Here is a 19,898-nt window from a genome sequence, read left to right as displayed (position 1 = left end):
AGATAAGGTGACCGTATGTGCGTGGGTTTATCTCTGGGCTTTCTATCCTGTTCCATTGGTCTATATTTCCTTTTTGTGCCAGTACCATACTGTCTTGATTACTGTAGCTTTGTAGTATAGTCTGAAGTTAGGGAGTCTGATTCCTCCAGCTCCGTTTTTCTTTCTCTAGATTGCTTTGGCTATTCGGGGTCATTTGTGTTTCCATACAAACTGTGAAAATTTTTGTTCTAGTTCTGTGAAAAATGCCATTGGTAGTTTGATAGGGATTGCATTGAATCTTTAGATTGCTTTGGGTAGTATAGTCATTTTCACAAAGCTGATTCTTCCCATCCAAGAGCATGGTATATTTCTCCATCTGTTCGTATCATCTTTAATTTCTTTCAGCAGTGTCTTACAGTATTCTGCATACAGGTCTTTTGTCTCCTTAGGTAGGTTTATTCCTAGATATTTTATTCTTTTTGTTGCAATGGTAAATGAGAGTGTTTTCTTAATTTCACTTTCAGATTTTTCATCATTAGTGTATAGGAATGCAAGAGATTTCTGTGCATTAATTTTGTATCCTGCTACTTTACCAAATTCATTGATTAGCTCTAGTAGTTTTCTGGTAGCATCTTTAGGATTCTCTATGGATAGTATCATGTCATCTGCAGACAGTGACAGCTTAACTTCTTCTTTTCCAATTTGGATTCCTTTTCTTTTTCTTCTCTGATTGCTGTGGCTAAAACTTCCAAAACTGTGTTGAATAATAGTGGTGAGAGTGGGCAGCCTTGTATTGTTCCTGATCTTAGTGGAAATGGTTTCAGTTTTTCACTATTGAGGACAGTGTTGGCTATGGGTTTGTCATATATGGCCTTTATCATGTTGAGGAAAGTTCCCTCTATACCTACTTTCTGGAGGGTTTTTATCATAAATGGGTGTTGAATTTTGTCGAAAGCTTTCTCTGCATCTATTGAGATGATCATATGGTTTTTCTCCTTCAATTTGTTAATATGGTGTATCATGTTGATTGATTTGTGTATATTGAAGAATCCTTGCATTCCATTCCTGGGATAAACCTCACTTGATCATATTTTCTTTTTTTGTGGTATATTTGTCTGGTTTTGGTAACAGGGTGCTAGTGGCCTCATAGAATAAGTTTGGGAGTGTTCCTCCCTCTGCAATTTTTTGGAATAGATTCAGAAGTATAGGTGCTAACTCTTCTCTAAATGTTTGATAGAATTCGCCTGTGAAGCCAACCGGTCCTGAACTTTTGGGTGTTGGTAGTTTTTTAATCACAGTTTCAATTACAGTACTAGTAATTGGTCTGTTCATATTTTCTATTTCTTCTTGGTTCAGTTTTTGGAGATTGTACGTTTCTAATAATTTGTCCATTTCTTCCAGGTTGTCCATTTTATTGGCAAACAGTTGCTTGCAGTAATCTCTTATGATCCTTTGTATTTCTGTGGTGTCTATTGTAACTTCTCATTTTTCATTTCTAAACTTACTGATTTGAGCCCTCTCCCTTTTTATCTTGATAAGTCTGGCTAAAGGTTTATCAATTTTGTTTACTTTTCAAAGAACCAGCTTTTAGTTTCATTGGTCTTTTCTATTGTTTTATTAACTTCTATTTCTTTGATTTCTTCTCTGATTTTTATAATTTCTTTCCTTCTACTAACTTTGGGTTTTGTTTGTTCTTTTTTCTCTGGTTGCTTTTTGTGTAAGGTTAGGTTGTTTATTTGTGATTTTTATTGTTTCCTGAGATAAGATTGTATTGCTATAAACTTCCCTCTTAGAACCACTTTTGTCACATCCCATAGGTTTTGGATCATCGTGCTTTCGTTTTCATTTGTGTTTCAGTATTTTTTTATTTCTTCAGTGATCCCTTGGTTGCTTAGTAGCATATTGTTTGGCTTCCACGTGTTTGTGTGTGTGTGTTTTTCTACAGTTTTTTTTTTCCTGTAGTTGATTTCTAATCTCATAGCATTGTGGTCAGAAAAGATGCTTGATATGATTTCAGTTTTCTTAAATTTACTGAGGCTCACTTTGTGGCCCAGCAGTTGGTCAATCCTGGAGAATATTCCATGTGCACTTGAGAAAATTTGTGTTCTGCTGTTCTCAGATGGAATGCTCTATAAATATCAATTAATTGTATCTGGTCTAATATGTCACTTAAGGCCTGTGTTTCCTTATTATCTTCTGTCTGGATGATCTGTCCATTGATGAACATGGGGTGTTAAAGCCCCCATTATTATTGTGTTACTCTCAGTTTCTCCTTTTATGGCTGTTAGTGCTTGCCTTATATATTGGGGTGCTTCTATGTTGGGTGCATGTATATTTACAATTATTATATCTTTTTCTTGGCTTGATCCCTTTATCATTACATAGTGTCCTTCTTTGTCTGTTGTAACAGTATTTATTTTAAAGTTTATTTTGTCTGATATGAGAATTGCTACTCCAACTTTTTTTTTGATTTCCATTTGCATGGAATACCTTTTTCCATCCCCTCACTTTCAGTCTGTATGTGTCCCTAGGTCTGAAGTGGGTCTCTTTTAGACAGCATATATACGGGTCTTGTTTTTGTATCCATTCAGCCAGTCTATGTCGTTTGGTTGGAGCATTTAATCCATTTCCAATTAAGGTAATTATTGATATGTATGTTCCTATTACCATTTTCTTAATTGTTTTGGGTTTATTATTGTAGGTCTTTTCCTTCTCTTGTGGCTCCTGCCTAGAGAAGTTCCTTTAGCATTTGTTGTAAACCTGGTTTGGTGATGCTGAATTCTCTTAGCTTTGGCTTGTCTGTAAAGCTTTTAATTTCTCTGTCAAATCTGAATGAGATCCTTGCTAGGTAGAGTAATCTTGGTTGTAGATTTTTCTCTTTCATCACTTTAAATATGTCTTGCCACTCCCTTCTGGCTTGCAGAGTTTCTGCTGAAAGATCAGCTGTTAACCTTATGGGGATTCCGTTATGTGTTACTTGTTGTTTTTCCCTTGCTGCTTTTAATATGTTTTCTTTGTATTTAATTTTTCATAGTTTGATTAATATGTGTCTTGGCATGTTTATCCTTGGATTTATCTTGTATGGGACTCTCTGTGCTTCCTGGACTTGATTAAGTATTTTCTTTCCCGTATTAGGGAAGTTTTCAAGTATAATCTCTTCAAATATTTTCTCAGTCCCTTTCGTTTTCTCTTCTTCTTCTGGGACCACTGTAATTCGAATGTTGGTGTGTTTAATGTTGTCCCAGAGTTCTTTGAGACTGTCCTCTATTCTTTCCATTCTTTTTTCTTAATCTGCTCTGCAGTAGTTATTTCCACTATTTTATCTTCCAGGTCACTTACCCGTTCTTCTGCCTCAGTTATTCTGCTATTGATCCCTTCTAGAGAATTTTAAATTTCTTTTATTGTGTTGTTCATCTCTTTTTGTTTGCTCTTTAGTTCTTCTAGGTCCTTGTTAAACGTTTTTTGTATTTTCTCCATTCTATTTCCGAGATTTTGGATCATGTTTATTATCATTATTCTGAATTCTTTTTCAGGTAGACTGCCTATTTCCTCTTCATTTGTTAGGTCTGGTGAGTTTTTGCCTCGCTCCTTCATCTACTGTGTTTCTTTGTCTTCTCATTTTGCTTAACTTACTGTGTTTGGAGTCTCCTTTTTGCAGGCTGCAGGTTCGTAGTTTCCGTTGTTTTTGGTGTCTGTCCCCAGTGGCTGAGATTAGTTCAGTGGGTTGTGTAGGCTTCCTGGTGGAGGGGACTAGTGCCTGTGTTCTGGTGGATGAGGCTGGATCTTGTCTTTCTGGTGGGAGGTCCATGTCTGGTGGTGTGTTTTGGGGTGTCTGTGGCCTTATTATGATTTGAGGCAGCCTCTCTGCTAATGGATGGGGTTGTGTTCCTGTCTTGCTAGTTGTTTGGCCTAGGGTGTCCTGCACTGTAGCTTGCTGGTCGTTGAGTGGAGCTGGGTCTTGGTGTTGAGATGGAGATCTCTGGGAGAGTTTTGCCGTTTGATATTTGCTGGAGCTGGGAGGTCTCTTGTGGACCAGTGTCCTGAACTTGGCTCTCCCACCTCAGTGGCACAACACTGATGCCTGGTTGGAGCACCAAGAGCCTGACATCCACACGGCTCAGAATAAAAGGGAGAAAAAAAAGAAAGAAAGAAAGAAGAAGATAAAATAAAATAAAGTAAAATAAAATAACTTGAAGTTATTAAAATAAAAAATAATTATTAAGAAAAAAAATTTTTAAGTAAAAAAAAAAAAAAAAACCCGACAGACAGAACCCTAGGACAAATGGTAAAAGCAAAGCTATACAGACAAAATCACACACAGAAGCATACACATACACACTCACAAAAAGAGAAAAAGGGGAAAAAATATATATATCTTGCTCCCAAAGTCCACTGCCTCAATTTGGTATGATTCGTTGTCTATTCAGGTATTCCACAGATGCAGTGTATATCAGGTTGATTGTGGAGATTTAATCTGCTCCTCCTGAGGCTGCTGGGAAAGATTTCCCTTTCTCTTCTTTGTTCACACAGCTCCTGGGGTTCAGGTTTGGATTTGGCCCCGCCTGTGCCTGAGGGCGTCTGTTCTTCGCTCAGACAGGACGGGGTTAAAGGAGCAGCTGATTCGGGGGCTCTGGCTCACTCAGGCTGGGGGGAGGGAGGGGTACGGATTCGGGGTGAGCCTGCGGCGGCAGAGGCCGGCATGATGTTGCACCAGCTTGCGGCGCGCCATGCGTTCTCCTGGGGAAGTTGTCCCTGGATCACGGGACCTTGGCCGTGGTGGGCTGCACAGGCTCCCGGGAGGGGCGGTGTGGACAGTGACCTGTGCTCGCACACAGGCTTCTTGGTGGCGGCAGCAGCGGCCTTAGTGTCTCATGCCCGTCTCTGGGGTCCGCGCTGATAGCTGCGGCTCGCGCCCATCTCTGGAGCTCCTTTAAGCGGCGCTCTTAATCCCTCTCCTCGTGCACCAGCAAACAGAGGCAAGAAAAAGTCTCTTGTCTCTTCGGCAGCTCCTGACCTTTTCCCGGACTCCCTCCCGGCTAGCTGTGGCGCACTAACTCCTTCAGGCTGTGTTCATGCTGCCAACCCCAGTCCTCTCCCTGCATCCGACCTCTGAAGCCCGAGCCTCAGTCCCCAGCCCCCGCCCGCCCCGGGCGGGTGAGCAGACAAGCCTCGGGCTGGTGAGTGCTGGTCGGCACCTATCCTCTGTGCGGGAACGTCTCCGCTTTGCCCTCCGTCCCTATTCTTTGTCTCTGTTTTTTCTTTCTTCTTTTGCCCTACCCAGGTACGTGGGGAGTTTCTTTACTTTTGGGAGGCCTGAGGTCTTCTGCCAGCGTTCATTAGGTGTTCTGTAGAAGTTGTTCCACATGTAGACGTATTACTGATGTATTTGTGGAGAGGAAGGTGATCAAAGTGATCTCCGCGTCTTACTCTTCCGCCATCTTGAAGCTCCACCAGTCTGGCAGATCACTTTGTTTTCTTTTTTCTTTTCTTTTTAAAAAATATTTATTTATTTATTTATTCATTCATTCATTCATTCATTTATTTATGCATACAGCAGCAGATCTTAGTTGCCGTGCGTGGGATCTTCGGTTGTGGCATGTGGGGTCTTTAGTTGTGGCACGCAAACTCCTAACTGCGGCATGCGTGGTCTTGTTCCCTGATCAGGGATCGAGCCCAGGCCCCTGCATTGGGAGCGCAGAGTCTTAGCCACTGGACCACCAGGGAGGTCCCATCAAGGACATTCTTAAATGAAATTGATGTTTGTTTGTGTGGTGGTAAAGAATACAGTGATGACTAGCACAGTTTGATGCTACTGCCTTGGTTTGTGCTAAGTCATCAACAGTTTTCGCCACCATTGCTTTTGCACCATCCATGCAATGTCAACATGATAGAAAGGACAAATTTTTTGAACTTGTGAACCTCTAAGTGAGTCTCAGGGTCCCCCAGGGGTCCATGGACCATACTTGGAGAACAGCTGGTCTGTAGGAGTGAAAACATGTAGGGCAGCCTGAGGTGTTTCTCCAGCTTTCCTTCGTATGCTCTTCATGTTTTTTACACTGTTAATAGATTATGTGTGGCATCAGTGCTAAACTTTCCAGTTAATCCCCTGTGCTTAATTTGGTGATTAATCTAGAGAAGTTACTAAATACAGTTACTTGAGATATGTAGAGTACTATCCAAACTTGAGAAACCCTGTCAAAACTTAGAATTTTCCCATGAGTAGATTTTTCCTAATTTCTTAGCTGGAGAATTTTTATTTCATCAGTGAACACCACATTAATGGGGTGGATCATCATCATCTGCTTTTCTTACTTCATTAAGGGCTAGAACGACTTTTTCATTCCTGAGACTCTAGATCAGAAGTTGGAAATATTTTCTGTAAGGGACCAGATAGTAAATATCTCAGGCTTTATGAGACAGTCACTATTACAGTTATGCATCACTGCTGCTGTAGCGTGTAAGCAGTTCTAGACAGTATGTAACTGAATGAGTGTGACTGTGTTTCAGTGAAACTTTATTTGCAAAAACATATGTTGTGGGGACTTCCGTGGTGGTCCACTGGTAAAGAATCCACCTTCAAATGCAGGGAACACGGGTTCGATCCCTAGTCAGGGAACTAAGATCCCACATGCCACAGGGCAACTAAGCCTGCGCGCCACAGGTACTGAGTCCGCAGGCACTTCAACTAGAGAGGAAGCCGGCGTGTCGCGACAAAGAGCCTGCGTGCTTCAACGAAGATCCCACGTGCCGCTACTAAGAGACCCAACGCAGCCAAAAATAAATAAATAAATCCTTAAAAAGAATTGTTAAAAAATATATATATGTATGTTGTGGGCTGTAGCTTGCTGACTCTTGCTGTAGATCAGTGGCTTCTTATGTGGGATGTATGTAACCAAAGGAAAATGCAAGATGAGCTACAAAAAACATTAGAACTTCTATTTATTTTTATTGTTGACTCGTTTTAAGATTTCTGTCTTGGTTTTATAATATAAAATGACAATGATATATTTAGTATATAATAACTGAATGTTAAAAAATTAGAGTACTTTTTTCTAAAAAATTAGAAAACTTTTTTACTGTAGTGGGCTTGATTAATAAGAATGGGGGACCACTGCTCTAGATGTCATCTCTCTTGCTAATGCCTAAGTAGTTGGCTTTTTTCAGATGTCTATCTTAATCACCCAAATCTTTAAAGTTTATCTTTTCTTCTTGAAGATTTAATTTTTTCCCATGGTTCTTACTGTTAAAATTGAAGCCATCTTCTGTGTAAAGAGGCTACCCCCAGTCTTGTTAGATGGCCTGTATTAATAGTATTTTTCTAATCAAGTTGCAACAAATTATATTGGCTGAACATTTCTCTATATTAGAATGAGCGTGCTTACCCATGAAGGAACAGTCTGTACTTAAATGGCACAGTAGTTTGGAAGGATTCATAATGGCAGAATTTGAGTGTTATGGGGGTCATTTGAGAGATTTTACAACATGCTGTTTGTATTTTTCTCATTTGGGTATGAGTTAGGGAGAAGAGAACGGAGGAATTAGAGGTGCAAGAGGAGAGATTAAATGGGCTGTGTGTTGAGCTGGAGTTTGTTAGAAAATAGGGGCAATAGTTCTCATATGTACGGATGAATTTTCCCACTGTGGCAGTTGGCTCCCATGTATCTCTATTTGATCATAATTCAGATACAAATAAGCAATTTTGTTTACAATTAAAATGAGATTCTGCATGCATTTATATGTTGATGTCCCTGAACCTGATCATTTCAGCAGACTTCCTTCTAGAAAGCTGTACACATTTCATATAGTCAGTCTGAAAGCTCTTCTAGAAAGCTGTACACATTTCATATAGTCATTCTGAAAGCTCTCCTGATTGTCCATCATTCAAAGCTTTATTTTTCATTCCATTCTTTCTCCCCATTGCATTTAGTCATCAGAGGGTCCTGACTTAAGGGTCCTGACTTAAGGGTCCTGACTTAAGGGTCCTTGAAATCATTAGTGCTCCCAGGATGGAAGTTCCATGGGGGCTGGGCTCTCTCTGTCTTGTTCACACTGTATGACCTGATACTCTGCAGTCAAACCAGTGGCTCAGAGTGAAGGTTTTTCAAGGGAAACCGAACTGCTCTAGGATAGCAGATCGGAATCCTGGGAGGCTGAGCGGATTAATTTTTAACACATTTTTGACCAGAGATGTATTACAGCCAGGGGTGTTAGTTTCTGCAAAAATCCCCCAGTCAATAATGTGTTAAGAGTCTATCAGATTACTCAAATACTTTCTTTCCCATACTCAAGTGGTCAATTATTGCTGTAATGGCACCCAGTTTTGCTCTGCGTTACCTACTCCAATCCAGGGCTAAATCCTGTCTGGATTCCTGTGCAATTCCATCTGTTTCTTTCAGTTCACTCTTTCAGTTCATTGTCTTTTTGCACCCAGGGGTTTGTAACTACTGTTTTCTAGGACCAGCTCAGATACAAAGTGGGAGATCTGGGTCATGTGTGTGGTACTGATGTTACTGTTGCAGGTCTAGTAACAGGGAGGACCAAACATGGTTTTGGCAGCTTTATCATCTGGAGCGCAGAGATGGAAGAAACAGTAATCTCTGTGTGACCCCATCATCACACATAGGAGATGGATTTAGAAGAAGGTGCAGATCTAGGAACAGGGCAGTGCCCTTGTCATTGTTCTCATCCCAGAGACCTTACTAATGTCCTCACCCTCTTATTTGTCTGGGATCTGCTCTTCTTCAGAGATATGCCCAGTGGTATGATACATGTTATATCACATGACCTATAGAGCCTCATGTATTGAGAAATAGAGAAGCATATACATCGTATTGAGGCTTCTTGGGTGTCATCCAGCATGCTATTCTCTCTTCACTCTAGACCAGCCTCTCTGTTCCAATATATTCTGCTACCTCACTAGACCACTTAGGGTCTGCCCAGGAGCTTCAAGGTAGATTTGTAAGTAACTTGAATGCTGTAGCTGATTAATGAATTAATTGATTCTAACTAACGAACTATGGCTCTGTCAGAATTAAATGTAGGGCCAGGTACCCTCTTGTTGCTGAATAAGCATTCAGGTATGAGGATGACATTGGTCATCCTGGATCCATCCAGTTAGTCTCTGGGGGAGAATAGGAATTAGGAAGTACTTGCCCATTCAGTTATTACTTACAGCTTCCAAAATTTTATTTAAGTGTATTCTTAAAATTTATTCTAGTTTAGGTATCAGTGGGCCGAAAAGATGGCACAGGTTGAAGAAGGGTTTGTTATACATTTCTCATGGGATCTCTCAATGGCCTGTGAGCTGACATGTTAAAAATGTAATTACACTGTAATTTGGAGTGGCAGGGAACGATGAGGTTAGAGGTAGTGGTGCCAAGGAGAAGAGAATATATAGCTTTAACTACATCGATTTTTCTTGTTCCCTGAAGATTTTTAAGAGGAGCTAATCTTCCAACCCTCCTCTAAAGCCTCCGCGACATGCATCATCGAGCTTAAACTTGGCTCATGAGAGCCCAGCCAGCAGTTCATCCCCTTCAGACTCATGTTTTTGTGTTGTCATATTTCATACTCATCAAGGTGACGTTCATGTGCCTGATGCTTTCAGGGAAGAGTTTGGAGTGTGGATTAATATTTGTCAAGGTTGTCCTGAAGACACTGGTATACTTCTTTCCTAATCTAAGCTCCTTCTCTTTATTCCTGCTCTCATTTAAAAAGGAAAATATGCTGTTTGGAGTGTGGAATCAGAAGCATTAGCTTCTATTTCCATTCCTAAATTTCTGTAAATAATTCTGTAAAACAGTGATCTCCAGCCCGGGTCAGATGGACTGTATGGTGAACACAGTAAATGATGATATATTGAGGAATGTGGAGAAAAGAGTAGAACTTGTTTTATGCTTATTTTTTTCTTATCCATTTTATGCTTTTTTTTTTTTTTTTTTTTTTGTGGTATGCGGGCCCCCCTCTGCTGCGACCTCTCCCGTTGCGGAGCACAGGCTCCGGACCCCCGGGCCCCGGCCCGTTGCGGAGCACAGGCTCCGGACGCGCAGGCCCAGCGGCCATGACTCACGGGCCCAGCCTCTCCGCGGCATGTGGGATCCTCCCGGACCGGGGCGCGAACCCGGTTCCCCTGCATCGGCAGGCGGACGCGCAACCACTGCGCCACCAGGGAAGTCCTGCATTTTTTTAACTGAGCCTAATATATTAATATAGTAGCACATGTATATAATTTATAGATTAACACACAGATTTGGGGGAGATGTGTGCTCAAAATACTTTTCAGTTAGGAGTGAACGATCAAAAAATTTAGAGATTCCCCTTTAGGCCTCTGGCATGTCCTCACCTGGGAAGTGTTTCAGATTGTCATATCCGTCACAGAGTTGGTGAGTGGTCCAACTCATTAATTCATTTATATAGACGTATGCATTTATATGTTGATGTCCCTGAACATCAGCCTACATCTATATAAATGATCATATCAGGCAGGATTGGTATCCATGACATTAAAAAAATTTTAAAGCTCTCCCACTCCCATTTTCGAACTAGATATAAAGGAGAAAAGTCTAAATTATCCCCAGAAAGGCTATCAAATGAATATGTCAGAACAGACTGCTGTGGTTCTGAGTTTTACCAGCCTTTCTACTACAGAGCATATTTCATTGTGTGCACACAGAAAGCAGGAGAGTGGCAAAACTCTGTATTCTTGCATGAAACACTTCCTTCGAGCCTTTAAATGTTTGTAAGATTTATTGGGGGGAACTCTTCAATCCTGCGGTATGTGGGCACACTCAGATAATCACAACGTTGTTCATTGGATAATTACTCTGTACCTTTGTGCTTTTCTCACATTGTAGATTATGGGGCCTGCTAGACATCCTTCCAGTCTGTCAGTCATTTTTGTTCGTTAACACTGTCCTGGAGTATTTCCCACTATTTGAAAGTCACAGTGTTTTTACAGTTTCAGGGAGGAGACGGGAGGGGGCAAAGGAGTAAGGAGGGAAATTTGGCCCCAAAATAATAACTGGAAAAATTGAATTCTTACGAAGTCATCTAGATCACAAAGATCAGGTGAGAAATTCTAATTCAATAGATTATCTAGAATCTAGAGTGGCAAAGAATGTGGCAAGTGATTTAGACTCCAAATTGCTTGCCAACTTCTTTGTTTTTGCATTTTAACTTCTTTTAATAGCCCCCAAATATTAGTTTATTTTTGATGTCCAAAGGAATAAGAGGACAATCGTTGTTTAAGAAATCACCTCAGAATACATCTTAGTGTTGGCTTTCAAATTAGAAACTAAGTGGTTGGTTGGATGTAATGAAAGGGGTTTGAAATTTTTGATTTGAAAACCCATGGATATGCCACCCTGGATTCCCCTGTAGAGTAGGTTGAAGACTATTGACAATACGGAAAGCATCTGACCCATTAGCGAGATGATAGCACAGTGGTTAAGACAACCAGATCATAGGTCACAGTGCCTGGGTCTGAATCCTGTCTCTGTCCAGACTAACTTTGTGACCCTGGGCAGCTCGCTAACCTCTCTGTGCCTCGGGAGAGGAGGGTGCGTCTCCATCTATAAAGTGGTGTTAATGACAGTGCCTCCCTCTTGGAGTTACTGTGAAGACTACATGGATTAATGTATTTAAAACACTTCGTGCTAGTACATAAAAATGTTTAAATAAATACTTGCTATTTTTATATTCTACAAGATTTGCCCTCTTTTTAAATGAACAACTATATTAAGTGACCAGTTTTCTTAATTGAAAGAAAAAGGATTAGAGTTAAAAAATCCCTACATTACAGAAAATTTTAGATATTTCAGAGAGTAGTTTATGGTCTTTTCTGTGTTGCTTCTGTCTTGTCAGTTTTATGCTGGTATTTTCTTCTAGAAAGATAAAAGCGGAAAACTTGGTTCTTTTGAGTTTTAAGGGAAAGTTTGGATAATTCAGAGGTGTCAACTGAAATGAGAAATAAGGATCCCAACTTTTATTACCAACCCCAACTAGAGGCTGGACGAACAACAGCAACAAATCAACTCTATATGTAGGACGTTTACGTCAGTAAAAAGTTAGGGGGTAGGAACTGTCTTTTGTCTCTGTTCAGCAGAGTATAAAAAACAATTCTGCCATGTGGCCCTCCAGGATATTCACACTGGCTCTTCCTTTTCAGGGTTTGGAGTCTTGAAAGGTTTTTGCTCCCATTTTAAGGAAATGGTAGACGTGTCACATGAGAACATACATGAGAATGCTGTGTTGTGAGGTTGCCAGGACTCAGGAGAGGCTTCCCTCACAACGGCTGTAACTCTTCAAGGCTAACTTCAGATCAGAAGTCACATGGTAATGAAGAGTCATTTAGGAAGTCAAAGCAAAACATAGTGGGATATACAATAAATGCCATGAACTGTTGGCAAAAAGCTGTTAACCACTTCCCACCATGAGAAAATCAGTCAAGATGACTAGCACGGGTGTTTGGAAAGCTTTCTACATTGTGTAATATAATCATTATGTAATATAAGCAGTACTTAGTGAAAACATGGGCAAGAATTGTTCCTGAGTGACACAGACCCCCATCAGAGAAGTGCAGGGAGTTCTCTGCAGTTAGGTGACATCAGCACAGCAGTTGGGAGACGCATATGAATGCAAATTGAATATTTATCCAAGATTTGCGTATGTGCTCACTGATAACTGTGCTCTGAGAAAGCCGTCCCGGAAAATGAACTCTCAGAAGTCAAATTAGTTATGTAGTGTCTTGTGTATTTTCTATTTAAGGGGGACCAAATCAGAGGAAGAGGGAGACAGGGAGAATGGGCTAAGCAGCAGCCGTATTATTACCTTTTCTAACCTGGTGTCACACAGCATCACTGGATGACATCTACCTCTGTGTTGTTTCCAATTTTTGACAATTATGAATACAGCTGATATCAACAATACTATTGGGTTGGCCAGAAAGTTCATTTGGGTTTTTCCGTAACATCTTACGGAAAAACTCAGAGGAACTTTTTGGCCAACCCAATATGTAAGTTTTTGTGTAAATAAAAGTTTTTATTTCTCTTGGGTGATACCCAGAATTGAGGTTGCTGGATCGTGGTAAATGTACATAAAACTTAATAAGCTGGGCTTCCCTGGTGGCGCAGTGGTTGAGAGTCCGCCTGCCGATGCATGGGACACGGGTTCGTCCGCCTGCCGATGCAGGGGACACGGGTTCGTGCCCCGGTCTGGGAAGATCCCACATGCCGCGGAGCGGCTGGGCCCGTTAGCCGTGGCCGCTGAGCCTGCGCGTCCGGAGCCTGTGCTCCGCAACGGGAGAGGCCACAACAGTGAGAGGCCCGCGTACTAGGAAAAAAAAAAAAAAAAAAAAAAAACTTAATAAGCCACTGTCATACTGCTGTTGTCCACCTTGAGTGTGCCATTTGCATTCCCATCAGCAGTGTATGAGGTTTCAGTCGCTTTGCATCCTGGTCAGCGCTTGATATTGTCACTTTTTTTTTGTTTAAGCAATTCAGTAGGTTTGTAGTGACATCTTATTTTGGCTTTAAATTGTATTTCTGTAATGGCTAATAATTTTGAAAATCTTTCATGTACTTATTTGCCTTCAGTATATTTTTTTTGGTGAAGTGTCTGTTTAGCTCTTTCTGCTCATTTGAAAAAAATTGAGTTAATTGTTTTTTATTACTGACTTCTGAGAGTTCTTTATGCATTTTGAATACCGAGTCCTTTGTCAGAGCTGGGATTTGCAAATATTTTCTCCCAGAATATGGTTGTCTTACCCTTCTCTCAACAGCATCTGTTGCTGAGCAAGACGTTTTGACTTTGATAAAGTCCAGTGTATCAATGTTTTTTTCCTTTGCTTTTGGCGTCAGATATAAAAACTCTTTGACTCTGACTAAGCCATACATTACTCTGTTGACCATTTCTTCTGGGATGGCGATGTGTCTCATCTAGAAGGCTAACTAACTTCCCGCAAGAATCTTTTGTGACTGCTTTTTCGTGATTAACATCTCTCTTATTTGCACAGTAGTACTTCATATTCCCCCTATGCCAGAGGGATTATTTCACTCTATTAGAGTTGCTTTTATTTTCTGAGCCTTCTGCCAGGCTGTGCTGGGTGGTTAGTATCACAAGGGGAGGGGCTATCTTGCTGTGTTCATTGTTGCCTCAACCCAGCGATTCATGCAGTGTGGGTGGCACACGCTGGATCTGTGAATGGATGGAGTTGCTGGTCATTTTCGAGTTCCCATGCCTTTGCGCATGCTCTTCCTAATTACTTGAAATACTCTCTTCCCTTTTCCCTGCCTGATTGGCCCCTTCCTATCTCTCAAGCCTTGTGGACCCTTCCCCATTTGCTTCAGGATGAAGTGCTTATGTCCTCCTGTGTTCTTAGGGCACTTTGAACATGCTCCCTTTTCAGCATGTCTCCCATGGTGCTGCAGATAGCTGAGGAGGGGTCTTTCTCCACCACTGGAGAGCTGCCCTTACTCATCGCTGAACCCTCAGACCCTAATATGCCTACCTAGGACTTAGTAGGTACTAAATAAATGTTTATCGACTGAATTACGGTATATGTTTGTCCTTTTCTAATTTATTTTTAACATTAAAAAGCCTAGGCATTAACATAATTTAGAGAAACATGGTGGGCAGACCATGCCAGCATGCACGAGTCTCCATCATCTTCATGGACATTTTTTTCTATAATAAAATTTTATTTACACCATCCATAGAGCATTTAATTTTATGATTCTTTTAGATTATGAATATGGATCATTATAGATAAATTTAAAAATATAGTACAAAAATTCTGTTAGAAAAAATATTCATATCATCTTTAATGCTACCACCCAGGCAAGGTATTCTCGTAACATTTTGCTATACTTTTCTTCTTAAAAAAAAAAAGTGTCTATATTTGTGTGCATTTATATCTATCATTTTATATGTAGTTTTTACCATTTAACACTCATTGGTTCTGATCACACAAGTATGCACCTGTAACGCTGTGTATTTTTAAGATTTAATATTGTACTCCAAACATTTCTGGTGTCATTAAATGTTAGGTTTGACTTTTAGTGTACCAGAATATTATTTTCAAGGTTTTTGCATGTCATATATAGAGATGATGCTGTCCTACCCACTGCATTAACGTGAAACCTGGTTCTAGTAATGATGTGCCCTTCAACTCCTGGAAATGAATTCATTATGACAAAAGCCAGCTGTACTTCAAGTCACATCACGTGACAGAACAAAATACACAATAAAGAGGTTCTGAAGTGTAGTCACTACTTGACATTAAATCCACAAAAGGAGATGGGATGAGAATGATTTGCCATAGTTCCTGAATGGGGAAGTACAGGTGAGGACCCTCAGATACCGTGGGCTTGGGGGGCCCTGTATTATAAGGTGGAACTCACTCCCAGAGAAGCTGCAACTGTCATTAGACGTCAGGGAGAAATGCTGGGACTTGTTCTGAGCCCTTGGTCGGTGGAGAGAGATGAGAGAGTGGCGACCCTAAGACAACTATGGGAAGAGTTGTTTTTGTTTTTTAATCTGAAACTTCTTTTTTTAATCTAAAACTTAGCAAAGTTAATAAAGAGGCTTTTTGGTGGAAAAGATGGCACGTGGAACCACATGACTAAGACTAATTCCTTGGCGTTTTCTCTAACACCTGTGGATGCTCATTTCCCTTTTTAAGGCAAATCTGATGAAACTACACACACGTGCTTCAGAGGCTGGGTTTCGACTGTAGTTCTGTCCCTTTGGCCTAGTTTCACTATATTTCTCTGAGCATCTATTTCTTCATCTGTAAAATGTAAACAATAATACCTCCTAGTGTTGTTTTGAGATTTAAATAAGCTGTTGTTTGAGATTTAAATGTAAAGTGCCTAGCATGGGGCCTGGTACCTTGAAGCTTGAAATAATCGTGATTTTCAGTTCTCTTTCCACCTCTGCCTTTCATTTCTATTTCAGTAAAAATTTGTTCATTTGCTGCTTGTCATGCCCTGAGGGTAAAACTGATAGGGCGTCCCTGAAGCCACAAAACTGAAATAGACAGGGATGTTGTTTTCAAAGACCTTACAACCTGGGGTGATAAGGAATAGATGTTTAAGCATCAAATTATACTGTAAGACAGAATAAAATAAATGCTAAGTAGAGGTGTAAATATTGTGCTGGTTGAGGTGACTTGGGGGAACTTATAGAGGAGAGGATTATGATATAGGCATTGAAAGATACATGGATTTTCGTAGCTGAACACAGCTTTTTTTTTTAATTTTTAATTTTTTTTAACTTTTAATTTTATACTGGAGTGTAGTTGATTAACAATGTTGGGATACTTTCAGGTGTACAGCAAAGTGGTTCAGTTATACATTTTTCCCATTTAGGTTGTTGCATGATACTGAGCAGAGTTCCCTGGGCTATACAGTAGGCCCTTGTTGGTTATCCATTTTAAATATAGCAGTGTGTACATGTCAGTCCCAAACCCCCTAACTATTCCTTCCCCCCACCCTCTTCCCTCCTAGTAAAAGATAACTCTGATTGTGAAATTGCATATGTTTGGTGAGTAGTGAATTGTCTGCTTTTGGGCTTGAGCATGAGTTAGGGGCTGGAAAAGTAGTGTGGTGGCAGATCTCTGATACAAATAGCTTCACTCTATGGCTGAAGAACTTGTAGGAAGCATAAGACAAAAAAAAACACCTGGGCTATCTCATGTGTATAATCAGTACTAAGAACTGCAAGCAAGGTACCAAATGGTTGTGGGATGCTTGCCAATAAGCATTGGGGATCCCGTCTGATGTCACTTATTATCAGGCTAGATACTGTCCTTGCTTGCCATATAAACTCCTCTAGCTAGAGAGCATATGATATACTTGATGGGGAAAGAATTTATGAAGGAGCAGTCTAAAGAAACAGGACCTGTTAGTATGGAATTAGACATATGATTTCTCTTAGAGTAAGGAGGTTCTTCAAACAAACACTGCTACCAACCTCTTTTTCTTGGGAAGTAGGAATCAGAGTCCCTAGAGGTAATTTACCTTCAACTTTTAGGAATTCTGCTTACATCATCCTGAAGATCTGTCCTAGAGAACTTAATTGTTGTCTGGGGGGTCAAAATAGATATAGCTGAATGTTGTGCTTATAAATAATAGAAATTAACAGGTAAACTGGGATGTCATGGATTAAAAAGTCAAGCGCCAATATGGCTACTGTAAGAGCACTTTCATGTATTTTGTTATTTCTGCTTCTAGGGACCTAATACCTATCATTGCTGCTCTGGAATACAATCAGTGGTTCACTAAGCTGTCCTCTAAGGATCTAAAACTGGTAAGTAATTGAAGATGTTGCTTAGCTTTGCTGAATTTCAAAAACCTGATAATTATATAAAAACACAACACACGTTTGTTTTCTTACCACACTGGTGAGCTGCATACGTGTTATTTCTTAGGGGGATATTTTCTTATAAATGATCTGCAGAACATTTTATAAAGTTTGTAATGTGAGATGCTTCAGAGAATTACTTCCTCATGTTTTCAGCTGCTTCAGGCAATTTTAGATGATGACCAGAAAGACACATTTAGTGGAGCCTTCAGTACACACTCATTCTGTTGGCAAAGACTATTAAAGTTACATTTGCACAGCTGCAGATAGCAAGTTTTATGTTCCTATCTTGCATTCCATCTCCACAAAGCTTCCCTTCCTGAGAATTTAGGAAAACGTTACTAAGGTAGAGTTGGTCTGATTGAATTATGATAGTTAACATTAATTTTCTAGATGAGTTTTTGGGCAGGTTTATATGGAAGCAAAAGGAAATCAAAGTGAAATCTGTTAGTTTTCATTAAGGCATGGCGGAGCCAAAGTTTTGGTCTGTTTTACTATTGGAAATAAGATGCTCTGTTGGGTTGTTGTTGTCTTGTTTTGTTTTGTTTTGTTTGCATATTCAAAGCAGCCATGTGCACAGATGCTTATCCGTGAGTTAGCTTTCTGCTGCTTCATTTTAGCACAGAAAATAATTTAGATGTTGTTTAATTGGAGACTCTTACATTCAAGCCTCCAACTTTCAGAGGTCATAGAAACTGGGGGTTTAAGATTTTAAAAGTGAAGAGATAGGATTTGGATTGAGACATGGATCTGTTGAAAGTGGAGGGTTGAGATTTGCTGGCGGCCAGACTGCTGGTTCTCTGAACTTGCCTGGCATGGGAGTGGCTTAAGGTGTTATAGGTATGAGCATGGGCAGAACTCATTTGGGGATTATTAAGAGCCAATGTGGTAGTCAAAAAGAGTGTGGGCTTGGAAACCCAGAAATCTGCGTTTCAGATTCTGACTCTTATTACAAGGCTGTGTGACCTTAGATACATTACTTGACCTTCCAGGACCTCTGTTCCCTGCGTCCCTATTATTGTGAGCTAGTTGGAGCTCATGTCTTATCAGAATCTGTGGCTCAATAGCTACACAGTAAAAATTGGTTTAATAAATAGATGGCAAATGAGTTTGTTGAATGAATGAATGGACATAGCAATATAACTGTTTTGCAGGTTATTGAGATGAGTAAATAATGTGTATAGAAATTCTAACAATGCCTAAGGTATTACAGGCATGTCACAATCAGATTAGCAAAGAGGCTGAGAAATGAACAAATGGGGGAGCGTGAATTATGGAAACTGTATCAGCTACACGGCCGGGGGTGGTGGTGGTGTCTGAGGTCAGTGATGATTGAGGTACGGATGGTGACCTCCCAGGGAACAAACAGACAGCCGTGATGGGAGACCTGGGAACAGAAGCCTCTCATTGCTGTTTGCAGGGATGGGGACCATTTGCAGGACTGAACCAGCAGAGATTCCAGGTGCACGAGGGGAGCCATTTTGAGGAATGAGAAGTAGATTAGCCCAGGGATTGTGGGATCAGAGAGAACAATGCTTTACTACCAAGTCAGTTTTCCTGGTTCATTCAGACATTCACCTAAGCCCATGATTTTCAAAATGGGGCACAAGAGAGCTTTGAGGAGGTTGTGGATATCCCACTTTTGGAAGTTGTCCCAAATCATTAGTACCAGGCCACCGGTGCTGCCATTCTGTCATTATTCCTCCCGGCCAGCATCTCCTTTTAACTGCCTTAGATGTTTAGGGAAGAAAACATGCACCTAATTATTTCAGTCTTGGACAGATAAAGCATGTAAGTGTTCGTATGCTTTCTTGGGTGTCCCGGGATGGCAGGAAGTGGAGTGACAGGATTTGAGGATTGCCCTCACTGCTTATCTATTAACTGAGATTTAAACATAAAAATGCAAATGTGCATAGTTTTAATATTTGGTATTTAAAAATGAAAAGTGGTCTTTGGGCTATCTCTCTGCAAGTTTTCAAAAAGAATACTACCAGTTCTTCCATGTTTGTTACTCAAAGTTAAAAAGAAATGATAGGGACTTCCCTGGTGGCGCAGTGGTTAAGAATCCACCTGCCCATGCAGGGGACACGGGTTCAAGCCCTGGTCCGGGAAGATCCCACAATCCGCAGAGCAACTAAGCCCGTGTGCCACAACTACTGAGCCTGCGCTCTAGAGCCCATGAGCCACAACTATTGAGCCCGCGTGCTGCAACTACTGAAGCCCATGCGCCTAGAGCCCGTGCTCCACAACAAGGGAAGCCATCGCAATAAGAAGCCGGCGCACCACAACGAAGAGTAGCCCCTGCTCTCTGCAACTAGAGAAAGCCCGCACGCAGCAACGAAGACCCAACACAGCCAAAAAGAGAAATTAAAAAGAAAAGAAAAGAAAAGATGATACTTTCCCTTTTGATGGCTTCTACAGTATGCAATCTCAGAACATTTTCTAACACCTGGTCTATTTGAGGCAAAGGAAGGCATTACACCTTCTGTGAATTTTTTAAAACACGAAATGTAAAAAGAAGTAACCTCCTCTCAAGTTATATGAATTGTCTGGGTTGT

General features: G+C 40.6%; 1 protein-coding gene across 1 annotated transcript in view; it reads left to right on the top strand.

Moving 5' to 3' along the window:
- Positions 1–19,898, top strand: part of CARMIL1 (capping protein regulator and myosin 1 linker 1) — a 333,351-nt gene that overhangs the window by 158,030 nt on the left and 155,423 nt on the right. Inside the window, exon 9 of the mRNA XM_028479533.2 lies at positions 17,211–17,286. Coding sequence (XP_028335334.1) covers positions 17,211–17,286 — 76 coding nt within the window. The remainder of the gene's footprint in view (positions 1–17,210; positions 17,287–19,898) is intronic.

This window comes from Physeter macrocephalus, chromosome 18 (genome assembly GCF_002837175.3).
Source record: "Physeter macrocephalus isolate SW-GA chromosome 18, ASM283717v5, whole genome shotgun sequence".
NCBI lineage: Eukaryota > Metazoa > Chordata > Mammalia > Artiodactyla > Physeteridae > Physeter > Physeter macrocephalus.
Note: the sequence above shows the minus strand (reverse complement) of the source record. Positions and strands in the feature narration are given on the sequence as shown.